The 23,081-nt window shown below is 44.1% G+C and overlaps 1 protein-coding gene across 5 annotated transcripts; it reads right to left on the bottom strand.

The window, feature by feature from the left end:
* Positions 1-2,793: 2,793 nt before the first annotated feature.
* Positions 2,794-16,996, bottom strand: LOC101986075 (zinc finger protein 275). Of its 5 annotated transcripts, XM_013355423.2 has the most exons (7): positions 16,829-16,987; positions 14,496-14,572; positions 8,470-8,543; positions 7,908-8,022; positions 6,803-6,904; positions 6,320-6,420; positions 2,794-5,863 (listed from the first exon to the last, which is right to left on the bottom strand). In XM_013355423.2, the coding sequence occupies exons 2-7, from the start codon at positions 14,521-14,523 to the stop codon at positions 5,258-5,260; spliced, it is 1,026 nt and encodes a 341-aa protein (XP_013210877.1). In that variant the 5' UTR covers positions 14,524-14,572; positions 16,829-16,987; the 3' UTR covers positions 2,794-5,257. The 5 variants fall into 5 exon arrangements, with proteins under 5 accessions (XP_013210877.1, XP_026634139.1, XP_026634138.1 ...); XM_026778338.1 differs by having other exon boundaries at positions 2,794-6,420; positions 16,777-16,996; XM_026778337.1 differs by having other exon boundaries at positions 2,794-6,420; positions 16,761-16,996.
* Between the last annotated feature and the right edge of the window lie 6,085 nt (positions 16,997-23,081).

Genomic DNA, 23,081 nt, shown 5'->3' on the forward strand with positions numbered 1-23,081 from the left:
CTCTGAGGCAGATGCATGAAGCTCAGACCCAAGATGGACGTAGGCTAGAATCTTCCCAGTAAGCGTACGTAGCGGTGCTACATAGATGATTAGAAATGGGCTAAATTAATATGTGAGAATTAGCCTAGAAGAGGCTAGATATAATGGACCAAGCAGTGTTTAAATGAATACAGTTTGTGTGTTGTTATTTCGGGCATAAGCTAGCAGGCGGCTAGGGGACGCAGCCCTGCCGCTCGTATTACAACACCAGATGTTCAGTAAGAGCCAAGATCACCAAACTCAGCAGTGAGCAAGCTGGCAGCTGAGCTGGATACTAGGCGGGTGATTCTCTATGCAAGCTATCTCATGGTGAAGACAATGGAAAGCGCTGAACAAAATGAGTCAAGGAAGACCTCTGCCATTTAACATATATTTATTGAAATCTACCAGATGAAAGGCACTGTGCTAGATTTGGTAGGGGATTAGACATGAAGGACTGCCCCTGTCTTCTAAGAGCTCACAATCTACTAGTTTGGGGAAGGCTGAGAAAAGGGGATGGGAAGCTAAGTCCACAAACAGCTCTAGTGCAAGGCTAATTATAGACAGTGCCATAAAGCAGACAAGATAATAGGACTGGGGAAGAACAAGAATGCCAAAAACTGAATACAAACTGGAGGGACACACTACTATTCTCGGAGATACACAAGTAGCATTGAGGATCAAGTTCAAAGATACCATTTCTATTTTGAAATTAAGTATCCAAAGCAACAATGCCAACTACAGAATGTAAGTACACTAGGAATAGAGGTGTCATCAATCCCCTAATCTAGCGGGTTTGCTAGAAATAGTAAAACACTTCCAAAATAGAGTAGAACAGGTTCCCGTGAGCTCATCTTATGAGCCAAATGCTGTTCAGAAAAGGAACTATACTCATACAGAAGATCATGGGTTAATCCCAGAGACTGACTAAAAGGCATAGAGCTCCACCCATCTTAGTGAACAGAAAACAGTTCCACATTTAAGCAGGTGTTCATGTCAATCAACTGGGAATTTGGCCAGGAATGCCGGGTGGGTAGAATGTGAGGAAAGTCAGCAATGCAAGTCTTCTCAGCCCAATTGGCTCTTGTGTAATTTCAAAAAGCACAGACCCACTCAAGCTGGCTGAAGGCGAGGAGGAGGAAGTCTATGGTGAGGACACACTAGACTGATACAGGCAGCTGCCAGTAAAGAAGAACCTAGAGCTAGGCCTCCCTTAGGGTGGGACCCAAGTAGCTGTGACAAGGAGGGCAGCAACATGTAGCTCTCCACTATGGTTCTACTCACAGGGGCAACTCTTTGAAGTACCTTGTGCCTTCCTCCATGGTCCAATACCAACCAGAGACTTCAGTGTTTCCTCTTGCATTTCACAGTACTAAAAGAAGAAATCTATCTTCTCCAATTAGGTCTGACTGCTAAGGTTGCTGCCTTTGGGTCAGGTGTCTGGGGTTGGTGTAATTAATGTGGTTCAGAAATGGGGTGGCAAGTCACGTGGCACACAATAGGGCCACAGCCCAGGACTGCAGGCAGGTCAGGTGTCATGCCACTTCAAGCACACAAATCAAGCACAGAGAATGCAATATCATGGGAGAAAGATGCCCACACTGATCTGGTGGGGATTACTCTATAAATCCAAGAGTGGGTATGATACAACTAATTGATATAGTTAATCATAAGCAGCAAAATGGTAAAAATTTGCTTTTTAAAAAAATTCAAGAGGCAGGAGGATCTCTGTGAGTTCGAGACCAGCCTGGTCTACAGAGCTAGTTCCAGGACAGGCTCCAAAGCCACAGAGAAACCCTGTCTCAAAAAAACAAAAAAAAAAATTCAGCAAGTATTTAATACTAACAAAAGCCACGGAGGGTTTCTTTCTTAATATGGTAAAGAGATGGAGCCACCTCTCTATCGGGGGCCAGGATTCTAGCTGCTCTCCATCCCCTTTCAAGAACACATGTGCTTAGAAAGAAAAGTGCAATGAGGTAGATACACGGATGCATAGACAAGCACACACTGCAAGAAGCTTGCTCACGTTTGCATGGGACAAAACAGCACACCTAGAGGATCCACATTACCCAAGGCAAAGGATGCAACTATGTGTGTGGCCACATGTTAAAGCCACACACTGGTTGCACTTGGAGGGGATCTCACTGCCAACATCATTTAAAAGGTGATCCAATGATAGTCACAAAAAAGACACTGGTTTTTAGTTTTGAATCTAAAAAAAAGCATTTGAGAAAAAATTACAGAACCCAAACAGAAAAGAGTATAAGAGGGCAGGAATGGATGTGAAGAGATGCCATGCCCTATGACATGCACTGGGCCATGACCACTCTGCTACCTTCTGAGTTAGTGCTACTCTAGACTTCAATAAGATCTTTCGCCAACCTTGACAAATGATGAGCGAACGAGCAAGAAACATTCCTTACCCAATGATAGCTGTACAAAAAACGTCCCAATAGCTCACTATGAGAAAAGTAATCAGAAAAAGTGGGTCCAGACCAATTCACAAGAAACCACCAGAACTGAGCCTACAGTCTGTGGTGGCCTGGGGGCATTAGAGAAGCCCTCCTGGCCAAGATCATGGAGGTCATTGTCAGACAGACCTTGCTTCCCAGGGAGCCCTTCCAGACTATCCACCTTGGAGAACACAATCTCTCTCACGAGGCTGTCATAAGATACAGTTTCTGGCCGGGCGATGGTGGCGCACGCCTTTAATCCCAGCACTTGGGAGGCAGAGGCAGGCGGATCTCTGTGAGTTTGAGACCAGCCTGGTCTACAGAGCTAGTTCCAGGACAGGCTCCAAAGCCACAGAGAAACCCTGTCTCGAAAAACCAAAAAATAAAAATAAAAAAATAAAAAAGATACAGTTTCTGGCCCTCCAACACCTCTCAGGACACAACCAGAAACTCAGGCTCAACCTTGGTGTGACTATTTTCCTCACCTGCTGTTTCTCCTGAATGGGGCTCGCAGCAACAGCCTAACTGCAGGGGGATCAGATTTGATTTCTATGCTACATGAACTGTCAGAATGGCTTCTTACCGTCTGATCCTGTTTTATTGCCCCTCTTGGGCATGGCTATTGCAAGTCCTGAACTAGACCTGGTACTCAGATTCTGTGGCACAGCTTACAGGCTACTAGAGGAACACGGCTGTTTCTCCCCAGGCCTCTTAGATGTGGTTGCAGGACATGATGCCACACACATGGGCAAATTTCTCATCCTAGTTGCCCAAAGCAGAAGCCACAAAACTGATCTCTTTCATTCCAGAGTCATTTGCTGGGAGGAGGACGGAGGTCACATAACATCACCAGTCAGGTGAGTCTTCTATGTCTCATAGATTTCTTAAGTGGAGCTGCTGCTCAGTCACCGATCCAAAATGATCAAGGCTCCTGACAGCTGGAAAGATGGCTGGCTGCTGCCAGGTCATATTTGGACCATTCTGTTGGTCTAGGTGAAGCTGAGCCCTGGTGCTGGTGGCTGGGGCTATACTGATGAGCAGTCACAGAGTGCTCTGAGCAATGTGTGATGGACATGTCTCTAGCGTGCCTCAGTGGCCAGGTTGTATGGTCAAGGGCTGCCCAGAGACATTTACAGAGTCTACATCTTGGATGAGGCATGGGCCTGCTTCTCTGGCCCACTCCCAGCCAGCCTGCCCACTCCATATGTTCACTTTCTCAGTAGGCAAGGGATTCAACTTTTCTTTTGTAAGTAAATTCTCAAAGAAAATATCATCATATCTAAGTACTGAAGCAATGAAAGTCATGAGTTAACAGACAAAAAAGAATTCAAGGATACGTAAAAATAATCCAAAGCCTATAAAACAAAAATATAATAAAAGTACTAAAGAAACAAAGCAATAAAAATTGGAAAGTAACACCCCAATTGATATAGAAATAAGTACTAAATCAATATATCCAAAGGTAACTTGATAACTAGTCAAAGGAGATGAATGGATAATTGGCATGCAAGAAAACGAAAATAGTATTGAAATCATTGCATGAAAGATGAGGCTAGTAGTCAGGAGGCCTGAGAGGTCCATCTTTGTCTCTGATACTAATGAGCTGTGGGATGTCAGCAAGTGACTTTCACTGAGCAGACCTCCTTGCTGGGCAATGTTCTTGCAAGCAAGGTACACTCCTTGAGAACCTTAGGAGGTAGGGACTGTGACTGCTCCCCACTTCACCGCTGCAAGTGGAAGGCTGAAGATGTACCATTTATGCCTGATATGAGATGAGGATCTTCCAGGAAGATGTCACTTTACCTGTAAGTCCTGAAGATGGCCTTCTCTCTCACTTTAAGTTGAACAAGATGATACCATGTGAGGCCAAACCTCAACTGATGTTTGTTTTTGATGTTTATAGGGGTCACTGGATTAAATTGGCTTAGCTAAATGAGATACCAAAAAAAAGGTTTATCTCTAGCTCACTAAGTTTTACTAGGAGTGCACCCCACCCCAGAAAAAAAGTCCCTTTAAAAGGCCATTTGGGAAAGCACCACTTTATGTGGTTATGTTGTAGGTACAGTACTAATTTAGAAACACAAAGTAATGGTTGTAATGTTATATGAATATGTTCTTATGGCTTGGAGGAAACTTGTGGTGAAAGCCTCATGCAGGGATTGTCACAGTGCTACCACACCACAAATAGAGGTGGCTGATGCCTCAAACAGGTTCCCTTGTTGGTGAGGTCAAAAAATGTACATCAAGAGTTAGAAACAAATGGAGTATGGTGAAAAAGTATGGTAAATTCTCTACATTAATATATTAGTCCATATAATGTGATTTACAATATGTATGTATAACTAAATTAATAAATTAAATATTATGCTATTTGATCTATTTACAATCCCTAAAATTTTATAAATTCAAGTAGGCCAATACCTCGGGGCAATTTTCCTTTCAAGAAAAGTGCATCATCATTCTGACGCCATTGAATTTCCCTCAGAGGTAGAGCTTTGCAAGGACCTCCCAGCTCCCTACTTAGACCCCCATAAGCAGATTTTTTTCTTCTCGTTCTGGATATGAGGATTAAAATACCTTGATGGTATTTTCTGCAAGGAAAAGTAGGCAAGCTATGTTAAAATGGTAAAAGTCACCCTCAATAGGTCTACTGGGAAACATGAACATTTATAAATTGCTGGTGGCAGTACAAATCATTTCAACCTCTCACACAACAAAATAGATAGAAGAAGCGCTACAAAACTGTTCATCTCCTTTGCCTGGGCTATGGCCTCTGTGGACCCCTGCTACAGGTGATGGGAGGGCTGGTGCTTCTGCAGTGCTGAGTGCCTCTTGAACACACGACCACACTCACTGCACTCACAGTGCCTGGCCACACTGTGGATCCGCCTGTGGCGGCTCAGGCCTGAGCTCCTCCGGAATGCCTTGCCACACTTGTCGCACTCATAGGGTTTCAATCCGCTGTGGATGCGCCGGTGCTTGATGAGGTCAGAAGGCCCCCTGAATGCCTTGCTGCACTCGCCACAGGCATAAGGCCGCTCATCGCTGTGGATGCGAGTGTGCTCCAGCAGGCTGGAGCTCTGGCGGAAGGCCTTGCCACACTGGGTGCACTCATAGGGCTTCTCACCAGTGTGGATCCTCCGGTGCTTGGTGAGCTCTGAGCTCCTCCGAAACAGCTTGCCGCAGTGAGGACAGCCGTAGGGTTTGGCGCCGCTGTGGATGCGCTGGTGCTCTGCCAGGCCGTTGACACCACGGAAGGACTTGCCGCAGTCCTCGCAGTCGAAGGGCAGGTGGCCCGTGTGCATCCTCTGGTGCTTGAGTAGTTCCTGGCGGTCCAGGAAATCCCTGCTGCACGCCTTGCACGCAAAGGGCTTTTCCGAACTGTGGAGCTTCTGATGTCGAAAGAGGTTGGTGTTGGCTTTGAAGGACTGCCCACACTCCTCACAATCAAAGGGTTTCTCTCTGCTGTGCACCCTCAGGTGCTGACTAAGGCCTGCGTTCTTCTTAAACTTTTTCCCACACTCCTCACACTCAAAGGGTTTCGCCTCCCTCTCCATTTGCTCCCTCTTTTGCAAGGCATCTTCCAGAGCCCAACTGGGGCCAGGCCGGGGCTGAGTGGCCACAGCTGCGTGGCTCTTCCTGTGCTCATTAAATTCTGACACCCCCCTGAAGACCTTCCCGCAATCGCCACACTCCCAGCCCTTCTCCTCACTGTGAACCCTCTGGTGCTGAACAAGGAGCACTTTAAGGCGGAAGGTGTCCCCACACTCTTTACATGCAAAATGGTGTTCTATGGGCAGACTTTGTGGGCTCCCTCCCCTTCCCCCGGAGTCCCCATTCTGTTTGACCTCAGCGCTGGGGTCATTGGCCCTCGGGGAGCTCCTGGACGCCATCTCTTGCAGCTGGGCTTCTTCAGCCATCTTCTGGTGGGAGGTCACGGAGGAGCTTTCTACAATGATAAATGACACACAACAGTTTACAGAGGGCCCAGGAAAAAGGTTACTTTCCTTTGTTGATAAACCCCTCTCCTGCAACTGCTGAGAACCAGCAAGGGAGGGCCTGTAAGCTAGCAGAAGCAAGCGCCAGAGGGAAATGTGGGGGACTCCTGATTGCGGCCATTGCTTATCAAAGGAGCTTTTAGCAAGGGTACAATCACAACTCATTACCAGAGCTTCAGGGGACCTCTTAACACTAACTGTAGACTCCCCAATCTTAGCTGGTCTTCCTGAGTTGGAAACATCAACCCTAAGAGCTCAGCAGCCCCACACAACCCAAATCTGTACCCCTCTCCCAAATTTCCTCATGCTTCTTCATGTTCCCTTTATGCTCACCAGGGTGCTTAGTGTGATCTGTGTTGAGGGATGGATCTGATACCAACAGAATTTGTCCTTGTGACAGGTGAGATACCAAAGCAGGACTCACAACGGGAACTCCTGTTAACGGGAGAAGACAGCCGGTGATATCAGCATGAAGGAACAGGAGAAGAGCTGTCAAAGGAGATCCCCTCCAAATCTCCTGGGCTGTCTATGACTTTCTTATGTAAGTCACACATGCAGTTCAAATGCACTTCCCAAGTACCAGCTCCTTCTGGGGGACTCTAAGAAGGCGGGCTCTGTGCCCTCAGCAGAGGCCCCAGAAAAACAGTAGCTAGCATCTTGGCCACATGAACTTAGCTCCTTGTCCAATGAGCCACCCCAGTACCCCACCGCTGAATGTCATGCTCTTCCCAGACCTCTACAACACTTAAACCAAACTCTTAACTGTTCCTTCTTCAAAAATCTCCCACCCCATGCAAATACCTAATGGATAAACAAGAGCTCTCAACAATGACCTTCAATCAACTGGCCATATGGTTGGTATAATTTATGTGTGTGTGTATGTGTATGTACAATATACCATAGTATATATAGTACATATATACTATATATATTGCATTTATTTGTATATATTGGTATAATTTGTCATCTCAGCCTTATGGTTAAGATCTAGTATTGTTCTGATCAATTTAATGTTTGATATGTTTTTTATTTGAAGACAATGTACTGCATTTTAAAAATACTCTAAATTATGACAGGTTTGCTCTAATTTTTATTTTTGCATTTATTTCTTTAGTGTGTGTGACTATGTGTGGATGTTCATACCATGGTGTGCTTGTGGAAGTCAGAGGACAAGTTGCACAAATTGATTGTCTCCTCCTACTTCTGGGGATCGAACTGAGGTCAGCAGGCTTCTGTGGCAAGAACTTTTACCTGCTCAGCCATTTCACTGACTACTGTTCTAATGTCCTTCAAGTGAAAGATGGGAATGGAGAGATTTTTCCATGCCATGAGGAGTTGGGGGAGCTGTTGTTGAGTGAAATGGTGTGTGGGTGGCCATGTATCCTCAGCTCCACTTTCAGTAGATGGTGAGTCTGAGAAGCTCTGGGAACATCCTTACCAATGGAGGTCACAGTCCTGGAATATGCCACTGCCTGCTGCTCCAGGTTCAGACTCAGATTCAGCCAGTTCTGTTCTGTGAGGTACCACTGTACAACATCAAATGACACCAAGTCCTGAAATAAATCCATTGATAGTCAGTCTTTTAACCTAATCTGTAATAAGGAAGGGTGGCACCAGTGATGTAGGGGGCAAGAAGGATAGGGCCTGAAATATTCACATCGGTGTATGTTACTAATGTGGAGCTCCAACCACAATCCCAAGGAGTCCTAGAAAGAAAACATGATCAAGCACAATGAGACCTGGGCTGTCTAGCATGAGACTCCCATTGTCTTCCCAAAGAACACAGACTTAGCTTTCTCACACATACAATGGGCATCATAAGCACACTGGGCATCCATTCCTTGGCAGCCTGTGGGAGAGAAGCAGAGGACAGGAAAGAGGGCAGTAGCCAGGGCTCACACTCTGCTGCAAGTCATGCTGGGCAAGAAGCAAAGGCTGAGGCCAAAATCAGGGAGCAGTGACAAGAATCTCAAGCAAGGCAAGAGGGAAGCACAGCTCACCTGGGCCTCCGGCATCTCAAGAGGGACTGCCAGGACCTGGTTTCCTGGGGCTCCATCTTGGGGAGCAGGTAGGGCTAAGGAAAGTGAAAAAAGCTGTGAGTAACGACAGCCCTGTTTCTGGGTCCCCTGGAATGGCATTAGTGACTTCCTATTTCGTAGTTTTAAATCTTACAAAGTCTTCTCTCTCAGGCAGTGCAGAATGACAAGGCAGAGCATGAGTGTACCTGAGAAAACATATATGAAACAGCAGGAAAGTAGGCTGGGAAAGAATTAATATAGGTAGGCCAGAGGAGGGTAAGATAAGACAAACAAATGCTAGCCTAGGCAGAGTCAGAGATAGCTACAGAGAGCTGCTGGCAGAAAGACTAGCTGCCAGAGACTGGCTGACTACAGAGTTTCCCTAAAGTAAGCCTGGGTGAGATCAATACTCATACTATAAAGGGAAGAAGCACACTAAAGAGAGTACCAGAAGAACTAACTCAGAGATAAGGGGTCCTTTCGTGGACACTTGAAACTGATGAGGCCACAGAAAGGAAGAGAGATAACAAAGAGCAAGAACCTGAACTTCTTTACTAGCAGTGGGGCCTTTAAAATTACATACTAGTATAATAAGTCATTGGGAGAAAACCATGAAGAACTCTCTTATGTTATTCAACAAAATGGGAAGTTGAAAAAAATACCTGGAGAAAGTTATTCAAACACTACATTGATAAAGAAAACATCACTTGTGTATGTGGGTGACCTTTTCCTCCACATTCTGATGTCAACTCAATACAACTCAATATTAAGTGAAAAGGAAGCATTTTAGCATTATCTGAAGGACAACAAAACCCCAGGTACTCAGAAAGACTTAACTATGGCATCTTTGAAAAGGTAAATGAAAATGTCCACATGTATGGCCATGGTAGAGTAACAAGTTACAAACATGTGTTCAACGACAGTTTTTAATACCAGGGTAGTAGGAAGCCCAGGATCAAGATTCCAAGAGAAACAAATAAGGCAAGTCTTGTCATCAGTTTAGTGCTTTGCTTGGTGGCAATGTCCAGAATGAGAGTGTAGGAGGGGTGAAATCAAATGGACAGAGCTTAGCAACCTCAACAGAAGCTTCAGGGTGGCAGGGGAAGAGGGAAGTTGCAGAGCAGAGTTCAGAAAGCACTGTTCTATGTAGGAAAAAGAAGTGAAAAGCTTCCCTTGAATCTTTTCTGACTACAAGTACTGAATGAAACTCCCAAGGACTGTAAGGTGAGCAGTTCCCAAGATCTTACCAACTCACACAGAGTCTTTATGATTCCCAGGGACATTCAGAGGCCAATACAGAGGGACCATGACATAACGGTAAGATCTGTCTATCCTTAAAGTCCAAACTACAAAAGATCTGCCTTATAAAAACTTAGTACCGGCCCCAATGACATCAAAGTGACCTACAAATAACTACTTGTAACCCTCAAAGTCTAGACACTCAACAAACTGATCATTACAACATGTAATTCCCAGTAAAAATTGAACTGCCAAGAAACACCAGGTATGTCACCAACAGTTAAGAGAACAGTCAATAGAAGCATCCAGAAATGAATAGAACTAATAGATAAAGAAAAATAACAATTTAATTATGCCCCAGCACTGAAAGAAAAACAAGGACATGGGGAGAAACAGAAGATATAAAATAAAAAGAACCAAATGAAATTTTTGCAGATAAATGTATATAAAATTAAAAATTTCACTGGGTGTCATTAGTAGATTTGATACTATAAGAAACAGTGGAAAACATGAAGACATGGCAACAACTGTTACCTAAATAAAGCCAGAGAGAGAGCTACCATCAAAATTCAATTTCTAAAAATGGTAAGAGAAAACTCTTAAAAGTACCTGGAGGAAAGAAATGATGCAAAAGAAAGAAAGAAATTAAGTCTTAAAAAATTTTATAGTCAGAAAAAATATTAATCAAAAATGAAGAATAAATATTTTATACAAAAGCCAACATTTAGACAATTTGTCATTAGCATCTCTGTACCATAGAATATACTAAAAGAAAGCATTCAGGTGGAAGAAAATGGAATCAGATTTAGAAATACACAAAGAATGTAAAGGCATAGGGAAACATAAGACTTTCACCTTCTGCATTTCAAAATCTTTGAAATTTAACTGATCATTTCAAAAAAATGCAGTTGCTAAACATATAAGAAAAGTAAAGGGAAGAGAAGAGATGGAGCAAATGGAAATAATAGCAGGACAGCAAACTTAAACACAGATCATGATGCTAAATGATGGGCTACACACTTCAATTAGAAGGACAGATTGGTAGAATGTATTAAAAAAGAAGAGTGTGTAGGGGGAGGGGGAGAAGGGTAGGAGGAGGGGAGAAGGGTGGGAGGAGGGGGAGGGAAATGGGAGGCTGGGAGGAGGCGGAAACTTGTTTTTTTTTTTCCTTTTCTCAATAAAAAAAAGAAGAGTGCATACTGTCTAAAAAAGTGTTAAGGACACAGACATGCTAAAAGAAAAAGCACAGAAAATAGTATACTGTAACCAATAGGAAGAGTCTAATCTCAATATACAAAGAAAAAAGTATGTGGGGAGAAGGTGAATGACCAGGCTGGCTCAGAGTTCTGAAAATTCTACTGAAAGGTCCTAGAACTCAGAGCAAGAAGAAAACTTGAAAGGTTTCATGTAAAAATCAACAGGTGGCCAGACTAGAATAACATGCAGCAGATTACAAAAATGTGAAGATACAGGTAGGGATAACATTTGCCTGAAAACCCAAAGAGGAGAAAGAAAGCAGAGAAAACACATTTTCATAGAAAAAAGGAAAACACTGAGTCTGACCTGGAGCTAGAATAAGCACATTGATTCAATGTTTGTGTAGCTACAAAGGAAGAGAGATAAGGTCGGGAAAGACACATTTTCAGTTTCTTTAATGTGTGGCTTTTTAGACATCAAGCTGAATTTTATTGATATCATAAAAGACCAAATTTAGATTTACTTTGGCAGGTAAATGTGGGATAAGACAGACGGTCAGCATGCCAGAAAACAGGGCTGAGACCAAGGAGATGGCAGGAGAATGGCCCTTGAGGGCATATAAAAAGATCAGCGTTTCTTAGGCTAGCCATATGCAGTGAAACAAAGAGGACTAGTGGAAACCTGTCAGCAGCCTGTGAAGGGGGAGTGACCAGGAAGTCTAGGCACAGCCTTCTTGGAACCATCTCCTTAAGCTATCAGCTTTATAGAAAAATATGAGCAGAAGAAGGTCTAATGTCACCCAAAAGTCCTTGCAAGCCCTCCCACGCATTTTTAGCTAACTGTTTAGCAAAAGTGTTTATCCAAATGTGTGAGTTCATGAAGAGATATTCAGTGGACAAACCCTCTCTTTGTCCCAGTACCACCAAAGCGATGGTGATCCTCTGCCTTAATAAATTCTTCCTATTTGGGCTTCTTAAACAAACACAATGAACCGATCATAAATTTATAAATGATTCTGTTTTTAAAACAACTCACTTCAAATGAAATAGGACATCACATCATGTATGTACTTCTGGGAAAAGATGGTCTACTATAAACCTTTTCTTGCCTTCAAGCCAGTAATAAGCTTTGGTCTAGAGCACAAATGCATATCCTGCCCCCCTTCAAAATCAACCAATTCAGACACACTGACTTTCACGCAGATATACAGATGCCAAGGTTGTGGCCCTCAAAGCCTGTGAACCTGCCAAGAATACCATCTCTTATCGTAGGAGGTTTCATCTAATAATTCAGACCTTAATGCAAATGTCACTTCCTTAAAACCTCTTTATTCTCCAGCCCTGGCAGTTTCCTCCAAACATTTTCACTAATGAAAAATTCTCCTTTGAAGTTGCTTGTTTTTCTCATAAAAAGAAAATCTGATCTAACAGGACAGTACCTTTTCTCCATTGGCTACCCCTAAATTCCCAGTGTCCGTAGCAGCTCCTGGCAACATGTAGGACATGGCATGATGTAGGTCTATGTTTCACAGATACCTTTAAACCATACTATCATTATGCCATTGCAGAGCCTCGCTGCATAAATACATTATGCTTTTCCTCTCTCTCTCTCTCTCTCTCTCTCTCTCTCTCTCTCTCTCTCTCTCTCTCACACACACACACACACACACACACACACACACACACACACCTTTAATGGAACTAATCCCACTGAAGTGTTTTTTCTTAAGTGGCATGATAAACTGTTAAAGCCATGGAGCTACAACTCTAAAAGAACTGGGATTTGGCTTGAGAGCACGTTAGCTCCTGATGGCTATGTGACTGCCACCCACAATAACAGAGCCCCTGACCACACAGAGATAATTTAAAAGGTACTCATGAAAACAAGAGGGAAAAGGTGGGCCCTGCTATCACAAAAGTAACTAAATCTCTATGCAATTAGCTAAGTGTAGCAGGAAAAAGGCTTATCCTAGGTATAGGAAAATCACTTAAAAATGATAATAGACATGAATCCACCGATCCTGAAGACAACTGGATCACTTAGTCTCTGTGTTGTACAACTATTCCACTTTAAAATGATGGAATATAATCTAGAAAAGAAGCTGGATGCTGTGACAACAGTGACAAGCACAGGTGACCATTGCCTTCTGAAATGGATCTTTGGCGATCAAGGTCCAATCAATTCCATATAGAACATGAAAGTCATTGGAGTGCACCCAGTGGACGTGGAGGGCAACGCTAACCTTGAACATAAGACACTTTTATTCAGGATAGAAAAGCATACCCTGAATCCTTAAGAATTTTCTATGGCATACTAGTAAGTGGGAAAGGAAGCTGGGGGAATCGCCGCAGGAAAACAAACTTTCAAGGCAAACAAGACTGTCTTTCTTTCCATGGGACACAAAGGCCAGAGCACAAAGGCTTTGTCAAGGTCAACTGCAAACTTCATGTTGGGTCTAGCCAAGTCCATGGCTGCTGCAGCTGTTTAATAACCATCTGCTGCGAGAAACCACGCACGCCAACCTTGTCAGTGTTCATTGCGGGGCTGGCCAACTGTGGATTCTAGAACAGCAGACCTCACCTGCCGAGCAAGTCTTGCTTCAGAACAACATGTACATTTTTTAAAAAATGTGTTAATGTATAGTCATTGATACTTCCACATATGTGTTTACTGTAGTATTATTCATAGAATTTGCCTGAGTATCCAACAGCAGATAAATAGAATACGGTATAAGACACAATAAAGTGTTATTCAGCCATAAAGTAAGTTTTACCTAAACAAATTATTTGAATTTACTGCATGGAATTACAAATGTAAAGAGACCCAAAATAATCACTGTATTTTTACCTGAAAGAACAGAAATTCAGAGTTGAATTCAACAGAGAGATAAAACAATGTATATCATAAAAACTGGTGAATAATTTGATGTCTTTTATACTTCCCTGGACAGGCATTATCTTTCTGTGGCAGCAAAGTCACTCAACTAAAACCCATCAATCAAAATGTACTGTGGTCATGTTTAAGAGAGATTTTCTTGGTTGATAGTTGATGTTGGAGGGGCCCGTCCTTAGGCAGCAGAGCCCAAGCTGTATAAAAAGCCTAGCTAAGTAGTGAACTAAGAGCAGGTCAGTAGCGCTCCCCCATGCTTTCTGTCCTGGCTTCCCTCAAGCCCAATAAACCCTTTCCTCTCTTAGTTGCTTTTGGTCAGGTGTTTTATCACACCACCAGAAAACCAAGCTAGAAGAGAGCACATAATTTAACTGTTCAGTTCCCTTTAGGGCCAGGGCAAATGTGTTTCAAGGTTGTGAACACTTGAAAGAGATCTGGTTCTAATGGGTACTTTCAACTCCCTCTCCCACACTGTGATTCCCTGGTCTCCCCATTTTCCTTGCCCGGCAACCTCTTTGCCTGGCACTGTGTCTAAGATTGCCAGAATTGTTTCTGGCTAAGTAGTTCATCAAGACTAGCATATATGAGCTTCCGGAACCCAAACACGTCTTCACTGTCTTGTGCTGCTACCCATGGGCCTTGCTGCAGCACAGCAGACACTTTCTGCAAACACCTAGACTTACCCAAAAGAGACACACAGGGATGACTCATCTTGTTTTAGACCAGTTCCAAGAGATTAGTCCAGCAGGGACGGTCTCACCTGTTGGGTTGAAAGAACTCAGGTGAACAGAAGCAGGCTCATGTGTACACCTTCCAGGAACCTGTCCGTTGGTAACGAGCGCTCAAGGGCAGGACAAGCTGTGTAACTGAACCGGCATTGCCAAGGCCTGGATGTGCCTAGGTGAGTCCAGGGTGCAAGGCATACTGAGTGGGCTCCGGGGCTACAGGTGCGCCTGACATGTATGTTCCCAAATGAACCTGGCAGGCCAGGAGGTGGGCAAGAGGCTCATAGGTCCATCTTGTACTGTGAAATTTGGCTGCTACTCAAAAAGCAGAGACACCTAAAAGGCCAAAAGTGATGGCTGTCTTACCAGGAAAGTCTGTTTCTCTTGAGCTATTTGTGCCTGTGTTATCTTTTGTCTGTGTGTGTGGGTGGGAAGGCATCTGTTTTCTTTCTCACATTGCCTGGGCACCTGTCTTTCTGTTTAGGTTTTCCTCTTTATTCCATTCTATTAAAAGCCAGAAGGTGGACCATAAGGAGATTTTGTAGTGTTTGTTTGTTTGTTTTTTTTTTGGTTTTTCGAGACAGGGTTTCTCTGTGGCTTTGGAGCCTGTCCTGGAACTAGCTCTGTAGACCAGGCTGGTCTCGAACTCACAGAGATCCGCCTGCCTCTGCCTCCCAAGTGCTGGGATTAAAGGCATGCGCCACCACCGCCCGGCTTGTTTGTTGTGTTTAATTGAGGAAAGATTTATGTTTCCATTTTTCCAAGAATATGCACTGACATCTTTCTAAAATTCAAAATAAATTGTAAGTATAGAATCACTGACGTTACACTGTCCAAATATAAAAGATTCCAAACTGGGGATATGGTGAATGGTTATACAGCTGCCCCAGGTCACCCAAAGAACCCAAACAGTTTTGGAAGGGCTGGATCATTATGTTAGAAGCTAGGTTTACGAAAAATCTAGTGGCAGAACAGCAGGTCTGGGTGGGTGTCATGGAATTGGCATATTTCAACATGCAGACATTGGGGCTGTCTAGATTTGGAGGTCTCATGTCTCATCAGACCGTTTTCCCATCCAGGAGCTTCCTTCTGAAGCTGTGCTGGTGGTCAGACCTCAGGCAAGAGAACTCACTTTTTAGCAGACTTTCTAAAGGGTCTATCACTGTCAGAAGGCTAGAAATCACTGTGCCGTGGAATTCTAAATCCAGGTCCAGGACCACTTTGGGGCAATGGACCAGACGATGTCAGACACTGTGAATGTTGTTTCTATAACAAGGCCCAATGGGAGAAGGGAGAAGGCAAGTGGTCCTACCTAGGAGAGGTGCTATTCAACTGGTCCTATACAAAATTGTCTCCTAAAGGAAAATGTAAAGGCTGAGGTTTAGAAGGAAATGTTCTACTGACCAAGGACACCGGAGGGGGCTGCCTGCCTCTGAGTCCAAGGCTGGCTAGAGAGTCAGCTGGTACAGGGTGAGCCCTCTGGGAAGAGGGCCAAGAATGGGGGGGAGGGGCGCTGAAAAGGACTATCGGCTTTGGACAGCAGGCAATTAGGAATACTCGTGTGTGTAAAATGACATGCAATTAATCACCAAATACAGACTGCAGGAACCAGCAAAGGAGTTTAGGAGAAGGGGGCAATGGAGTGGCGCCAGAAAATGTGACTCCCAGGAAGGCCACAGTAGAAGCTCTCTTCATCCAGCAAGCAGTCCCTTCTGCACCCTCAGCTCTCTGCAGCAGGCAACAGGCCTGCTCCCATTATTCTCACACAACCCCCACTCAAATGAAAAGGTAGGTATCCCCAAGCCAGAACCTTCTTCTGGGCCCCAGAGGTGCAACCCCCTCCCCCATTCTGGGAAAAAGTCTCTTCAGCCATTCCCCCACTGCGCCAATCCCTGCGGCCTCCACGTCGATGGAGGCTGTAGGGAGGGTCCACCCCCAGCTCCTGACCGGTTCCCAATTCTTAGCATCCTTCAAAGAGCAGCACATCCGCAATTCTCGCCTTTGACCGCTGCCCCCAACCCTGCACGAGAAGGCCTCAGGGCCTTTCCATGCTCACCGCACCACCAGAGACCTATCCCCTTCGGCCCTTGGCTTGCCCCAAGGCGGAGCAGCTCTCCTCTCTGCAAGACGCCCTCTCCTCCGCATATTCTCCCGCGGTCCACGCACTCACTCAGGCCCCCAAGCACATCCTCCCGCCGCCCCGCATGCTCTTTTGGGCCGCACATCCTTGATCGCGCACATCTCTCATGATCACTCGAGTTGCACGTCCCTCTCGGGGTCTGCACGCTCACCCGGCCCGCAGCACCTGACTCTGGGCCCTCGCAGAAGCGGAGCTGGCGCTGTGCAAGCAGGCCCGGCGTGGCAGGAAGCGCCAAGGAGCCGCCAGCCCCTGGCGGAGCCCTGCAGCTCGGTGGCGCGTTTCCGGAGCCGGGGTGTTGGGGGTGGAGGGTGGGGGGCCGCCTGGGGTACTGAGAGTGAAGCCCCGCCCCGGCCTCGGTCCCGCCCGGCCTGTAGGCTACCATTGGCATGAAATGGGGTGGGAAGGATGGGGGCGTGTCTGGGGCGGGGTGAGGAAAGGAGGTGGGGTAGGTGAGAATGGGAGAGCAAAATACATGGATCCTGGGTGATGAGATAAAAAGCACGGAAAGAATGTAAAAACGAATGATGAATGAATAAATGAGCAAAATAAATTGATTGGTAGTGGAGACAATAAAGAAATTGACAAGGCTAGGACTTTCAGAATGATGGGAGGGCTGGGGGGAGACACTCAAGAAAAGAGTGCAGGAGTCAGAAACCCTCATAAAGTCATGTATGAGCCTTCATTGTGCCATACACCTAGAATACAATCGTGAACAAAACTAGACTCTTATGCCTATCTTAAAAGCCACACATCAGGCACCTCAGAGCTCCTTTGAGAGTATTGGATGTATAGTAGGGGGCACAGACCAATAAATAAACAGTAACCCGAATTTCAGAATAGCAGGTTATATCATGAATCCCAAAACCAGTGTCTTGGTTTAGAGGTGCTGCAAGCAGTTGCCTGTTCAACATAACTTTTCTGGTCAATTTCATTGCTTTGCTTTGTGCATCCTTGGTGACACTAGTAACTGCTTTCTTAAAGTGGTTTCCTGAGTAAGTCACTAATAAACAAAGATCAATATAAAACCCTCAGAAGAGAGATGAGAAGCTCATCCAATATCCATTCAGGTGATGTTTGAAGTGGTCAGGAAGGAAATGTGTGCATGCTTCTGTGAAACTGCAGCATTTGCTGACAAAATCAGCATCAAAGGTAAACACCCTGTCATCCAGATAATCTTGGCATATCCAGCATAAGAAAGGAAGATCAGGTGCCCGAGAATTAACTCAGCCTGAAGAGTGCTTGCCTTGCAATAGTACAAACTCCTTTCCTAAACCCCTATCTAGATATAAACCATTACTAGGAGTTTGGAAATTTCCCATGCATCCTATACCAGCCCATTTCTAGCATGATTCCACAGGGGAAACCACTATTCTAAATTTTCTCAAAATTGACAGTGTATTTATTACTATTACATGAGAATGGAATCAGAATGTATATACTATTTTATATGGTTTTGTGTCTGAATTCTTTCCTTTACTATGCTATTTTTGAGCTCGCTCTCTATTGTTGAAATATGCTCCCTTTCCTTTCATTGCTGAGTCGCATATCATTGTACAGCTAGTTGATTCAGTCATGATGTGAGCTGTTTCCAATTTGGGTTGTTATTCACTATATAAATAGTTGTGTATGTTTTTGTGTGAACATGAGCTTTAATTTTTCTTGAGTAAAAGCCTGGGAGGGGAATTTGCCACGTCATAGGGTAGCTGTACCTGTTATTAGCAACTGCCAGAATGTTTTTAAGCAATTGAGACGCCTACAGAAATGTGTGAGTTCACTTTCTTTCTCATCCTCATCAACGTTCAGGTTGCCAACCTTTATTTTTATTCATTCAAGTGGGTGTGAAGTGATTTCTGGGATCATTTCCTTGATGACTAATTACATTAAATATGTTTTTATGTTTGAAGTGCTTATTTCTGTACCTTTCTTTCTAATGTGTCTCAAATCATTTGCCCAATTCTACATAGCTGTGTTTTTCTATGTGTTTTAAAAAAATAAAACCACATGTGTTAGAATTTGACATGCAATAAATTACATGTTTAAAGTGTGGTAATTAAACTTTGATTTAATCATACTTAGATAAGGTTTCATAAATACACAAGCAACTATGAAGTCTTCACCAAAATGAAGGCAACAGCATATCTATCGCCTTGAAAGTTTTATCAGACCCTGGTAATCTCTTTTCCCTCCTTCCTTACAGCCAGGTAGCCAATGATTTGCTTACTATTCCCAAAGATGTTTGTATTTCCTAGAAGAATATATGATTCCTGTTTGGTGCAACAATTTGATGATAGTCATAGTCTGTTGTACTTCTACAATAAAATAATTTAGGCTAGGTGTTGTGGTTTAAATGTACACCTTCAAAGTCCAAGAATTATTAGTCTGATCATATTAAGAAATGACATCTTCTAGCCAGGCATGGTGGCACACATCTTTAATCCCAGTACTGGGAAGGCAGAGGCAGGTGGATTTCTATGAGTGAGTCTCAGGATAGCCAGAGCTGCATAAAGAAACCCTGTCTTGAGACCCACACTGGAACACTGGACTGAGCTCCCAAAGTCCCAATGAGGAACAGAAGGAGGGAGAAGATGAGCAAGGAAGTCAGGTCCAAGAGGGGTGCACCCACCCACGGAGACAGTGGGGCTGATCTATTGGGAGCTCACCAAGGCCAGCTGGATTGTGACTGAAAAAGCAGGGGATAAACCCGGACTCTCTGAATATGGCGGACAATGAGGGCTGCTGAGAAGCCAAGGACAATGGCACTGGGTTTTGATCCTACTTCTTGTTCTGGCTTTGTGGGGGCCTAGCCAGTTTGGATGTTCACCTTCCTAGACCAGGATGGAGGGGGGAGGACTTTGGACTTTCCACAGGGCAGGGAACCCTGACTGCTCTTCAGACTTGAGAGGGAGGGGGAGAGGAGTGGGGGGAGGGCGGGAGGAGTGGGAGGTTGGGAGGAAGCGGAAATTTTTTTTTTCTCAATAAAAAAAAACCAGGGGGGAGGTATTGTGATTATGTAGTTCATTAAAAAATATAATGTATAATTATGAAAAAAAGAAGCCCTGTCTTGAAAAATCAAATCAAATTAATCAATAAATATAAAAATAAAAATATAAATGAGACCTTTAAGAAGTGCTACATGAGTCAAAGATGTTTGTTTTTTGCTAATTTTTATTGATATTGTCTCCAATAAAATGTTGAATAGAAGGCGGTTTAGACAGGCAAAGTAACACAGCTTCACAGACCTAAACAAATGCAATATAAAAGAATGCAACACATCTTTGCACCATTAAACAAATGTTCCATAGCATAGACAAATTTAACCCATCTTAAAGTAATATTCCAAAACAACTACATTTAGAATTAACTAAAACTCAAGTGGCTGGGTTCACCTGTAACGGATTTTTCTTTTCCTTTCTTTCTTTCTTTCTTTCTTTCTTTCTTTCTTTCTTTCTTTCTTTCTTTCTTTCTTTCTTTCTTCTTCCTTCCTTCCTTCCTTCCTTCTCTCTTTCTCTCTTTCTCTCTCTCTTTCTTTCCTTTCCTCCTCCTCCTCCCCCTTCTTCTTGGTTTTTCAAGACAGGGTTTCCCCATGTAGCCTTGGTTGTTCCGGAACCAGATTAGCCTTGAACTCATAGAGATTCACCTGCTTCTGCCTACCTTTTTTAAAATTAATTAATTTATTTTTTAAAAAATGTATTTTCTCATTTTGCATATCAATCCCAGTTCCCACTCTCTTCTCTACTCCTGCTGCCTCCAGCTTCCTCCCCATCCCACCCCCTATTCACTCCTCAGAGGGTCAGGCTTCCCATGGGGAGTCAATGAAGTCTAGCATATTGCTTTGAGGCAGACCCAAGGGCCTCCCCCCATATCTAGGCTGAGCAAGGTATCCATCCAAAGAGAATGGGTTGCAAAAAGCCATAACAAGCAGTAGGGATAAATCCTGGTCTCACTGCCAGTGGCCCTGTTTGGTTGAGGGGCTTCACCTCAGCTGGCTGGCACCCCTTTATCCATAAAGTCTGAAATGTTTGGTCAAAAACATCACCTCAGCTCCCTAACACCACTTTATACAAAAAGTATGGATTGTTTAGTTGGTGGCATCCCCCTGGCATCCATTTTTAGAATGCTGGGCAGAAAACTCCATTCCTAGCTCCCTCCCCTGGGAGTTGCCTCAGTCCAAACACCACCTCGGAGAAAGCCCACCAAATGGAAATCCCTTCCCAGGGAAAGTCAAGACCACTTCCTCAGGCTATTTAACCTGCCCCCCCTCCCAGAGAACGAACACATGGTCTCCCAGTTTCCCGTGGTCTCCCCTTTTTTCTCTTCCACTCTCCGTGTTTTCCCAGGGCCACCCGAGAGTATTGCCATTTATTAAACTTGAGCGTCTTTTAATTTGGTCTGATTGGGATTATTTTCATTGGCAGAGACGCTTGTTGGCCAGAAAATATTTAACAGGCTCCACAGTCTTCCCCAGCCATATAACTGTCACCCACATCCAGAGGGCCTAGTTTGGTCCTATGCTAGTTCTCTTGCTGTCAGGCCCGAGTTGGTGGGCTCCCATTAGTTCAGGTAAGCTGTTTCAGTGGTTATCCCAATCATGGTCTTTACCTCATTGTTCATCTGGACTTTGGGAACTCAGCCCAGTGCTCCACTGTGGATACCTGCATCTGCTTCCATCATTTGCTAAATGAAGGTTCTATGATGACATTTAAGATAGTCATCAACCTACAGGGCAAGGCCAGTTCAGCAACCCTCTCCACTATAGCTTTGGATCTTAGCTGGAGTCATCCTTGTGGATTCCTGAGAATTTCTCTAGAACCAGGTTTCTTACTAGCCCCATAATAACTCCCACAATCAAGATATCTCCTTTCTCTTTGTCTCTGTCCTTCCCCCATCTCAACTATCCCATTCCCTCAAGTTCTCCTCCCACTCTCTCTTTCCTCTCTTCCTCCCCTTCTGCTCTCCCTCCCACTCCCAATTTTCTCAGGAGATCTTGTCCATTTCTCCTTCCCAGGGGGATCTATGTATGTGTTTCGCTTAGGGTTCTCCTTGTTACTTAGCTTCTCTGGGGTTGTGGACTATAGGCTCACTGTCCTTTGCTTTACAGCTAGTGCCACTTATGAGTGAGTTACATACATGTTTGTCTTTCTGGGTCTGGATTACCTCACTCAGGATGTTTTTCTTATAGCTCCATCCATTTGCATGCAAATTTCAAGATGTCATTGTTTTTTACAGCTGAGTAGTACTCTATTGTGTAAATGTACCACATTTTCTTTATCCATTTTTCAGTGGAGGGGCATATAGGTTGTTTCCAGGTTCTGGCTGTTACAAATAATGCTGCTATGAACATAGTTGAACAAATGTCCTTGTTTGATCATCCTTTGGGTATATGCTCAAGAGTGGTATTGCTGGGTCCTGAGGTAAGTTGACTCCTAATTTTCTGAGAAACCGCCATACTGATTTCCAAAGTGGTTGTATAAGTTTGCATTCCCACCAGAAATAGAGGAGTGCTCCCCTTACTCTACATCCTCTCCAGCATAAGCTATCATTGGTGTTTTGATCTTAGCCATTCTGACTGGTGTAAGGGTATCTTAGAGTCATTTTGATTGGCATTTCCCTGATGGATAATGATGTTGAATGTTTCCTTAAGTGTCTTTTAGCCGTTTGATATTCTTCTATTGATAATTCTTTGTTTAGTTCTTGTAACACCCGATTTTGTGTTACACCCTCGGTACAGTTCGCGCGCCCCTGTACCATACATGAGTCGGGCAAGAGCCTGGAGATTGAAAGAACACACAGAGAGACCAGGGTCATTTGAAGGGAGACCAGCTGAATGCCAGTTTATTCAGACTTGGGGAAATCCTTAAGTGTCTAACTGCTGCACAAGGATCTCCACCCAGGCAGGTGGGAAATTACCATATTAACAATGGAGTAAATGCCCTGCAGCTAACCACCAGGAGGGGCAGGGAGAGCACAGAAACACACAGGAAGCTTAGTTAGCTGATCATAAACTGTCCCACGAATGCACCCCAGGAATAAGGGAGACCAGGGCCCTACAAGTTCTGTACCCCACTTTTTAATTGGATTATTTGCTATTTTGATGTCTAATTTCTTGAGTTCTTTATATATTTTGGAGATCAATCCACTGCCTGATGTGGGGTTGGTGAAGATCTTTTCCCATTCAGCAGGCTGCCTTTTTGTCTTCTTGACTGTGTCCTTTGCTTTCCAGAAGCTTCTCAGTTTCAGGAGGTCCCATTTATTTATTGTTGCTCTCAGTGTCTGTGGTACTGGGGTTATATTTAGGAAGTGGGGTCCCATGCCCATGTATTGAAGGCTACTTCTCACTTTCTCTTCTATTAGGTTCAGTGTGGCCGGATTTATATTGAAGTCTTTAATCCCTTTGGACTGGAGTT

This window comes from Microtus ochrogaster, unplaced genomic scaffold, assembly GCF_000317375.1.
Source record: "Microtus ochrogaster isolate Prairie Vole_2 unplaced genomic scaffold, MicOch1.0 UNK129, whole genome shotgun sequence".
NCBI lineage: Eukaryota > Metazoa > Chordata > Mammalia > Rodentia > Cricetidae > Microtus > Microtus ochrogaster.

What these genes read in the sequence shown, in the direction of transcription:
- LOC101986075 (XM_026778338.1), bottom strand. Translation starts at nt 14,523, where the DNA reads ATGAGTCATCCCTGTGTGTCTCTTTTGG. An exon ending in TCCCTGTGTGTCTCTTTTGG is followed by an intron (nt 8,544 to 14,495) that starts GTAAGTCTAGGT and finishes CACTTTCCTTAG; the next exon opens with CCCTACCTGCTCCCCAAGAT. An exon ending in TTGAGATGCCGGAGGCCCAG is followed by an intron (nt 8,023 to 8,469) that starts GTGAGCTGTGCT and finishes GATTTATTTCAG; the next exon opens with GACTTGGTGTCATTTGATGT.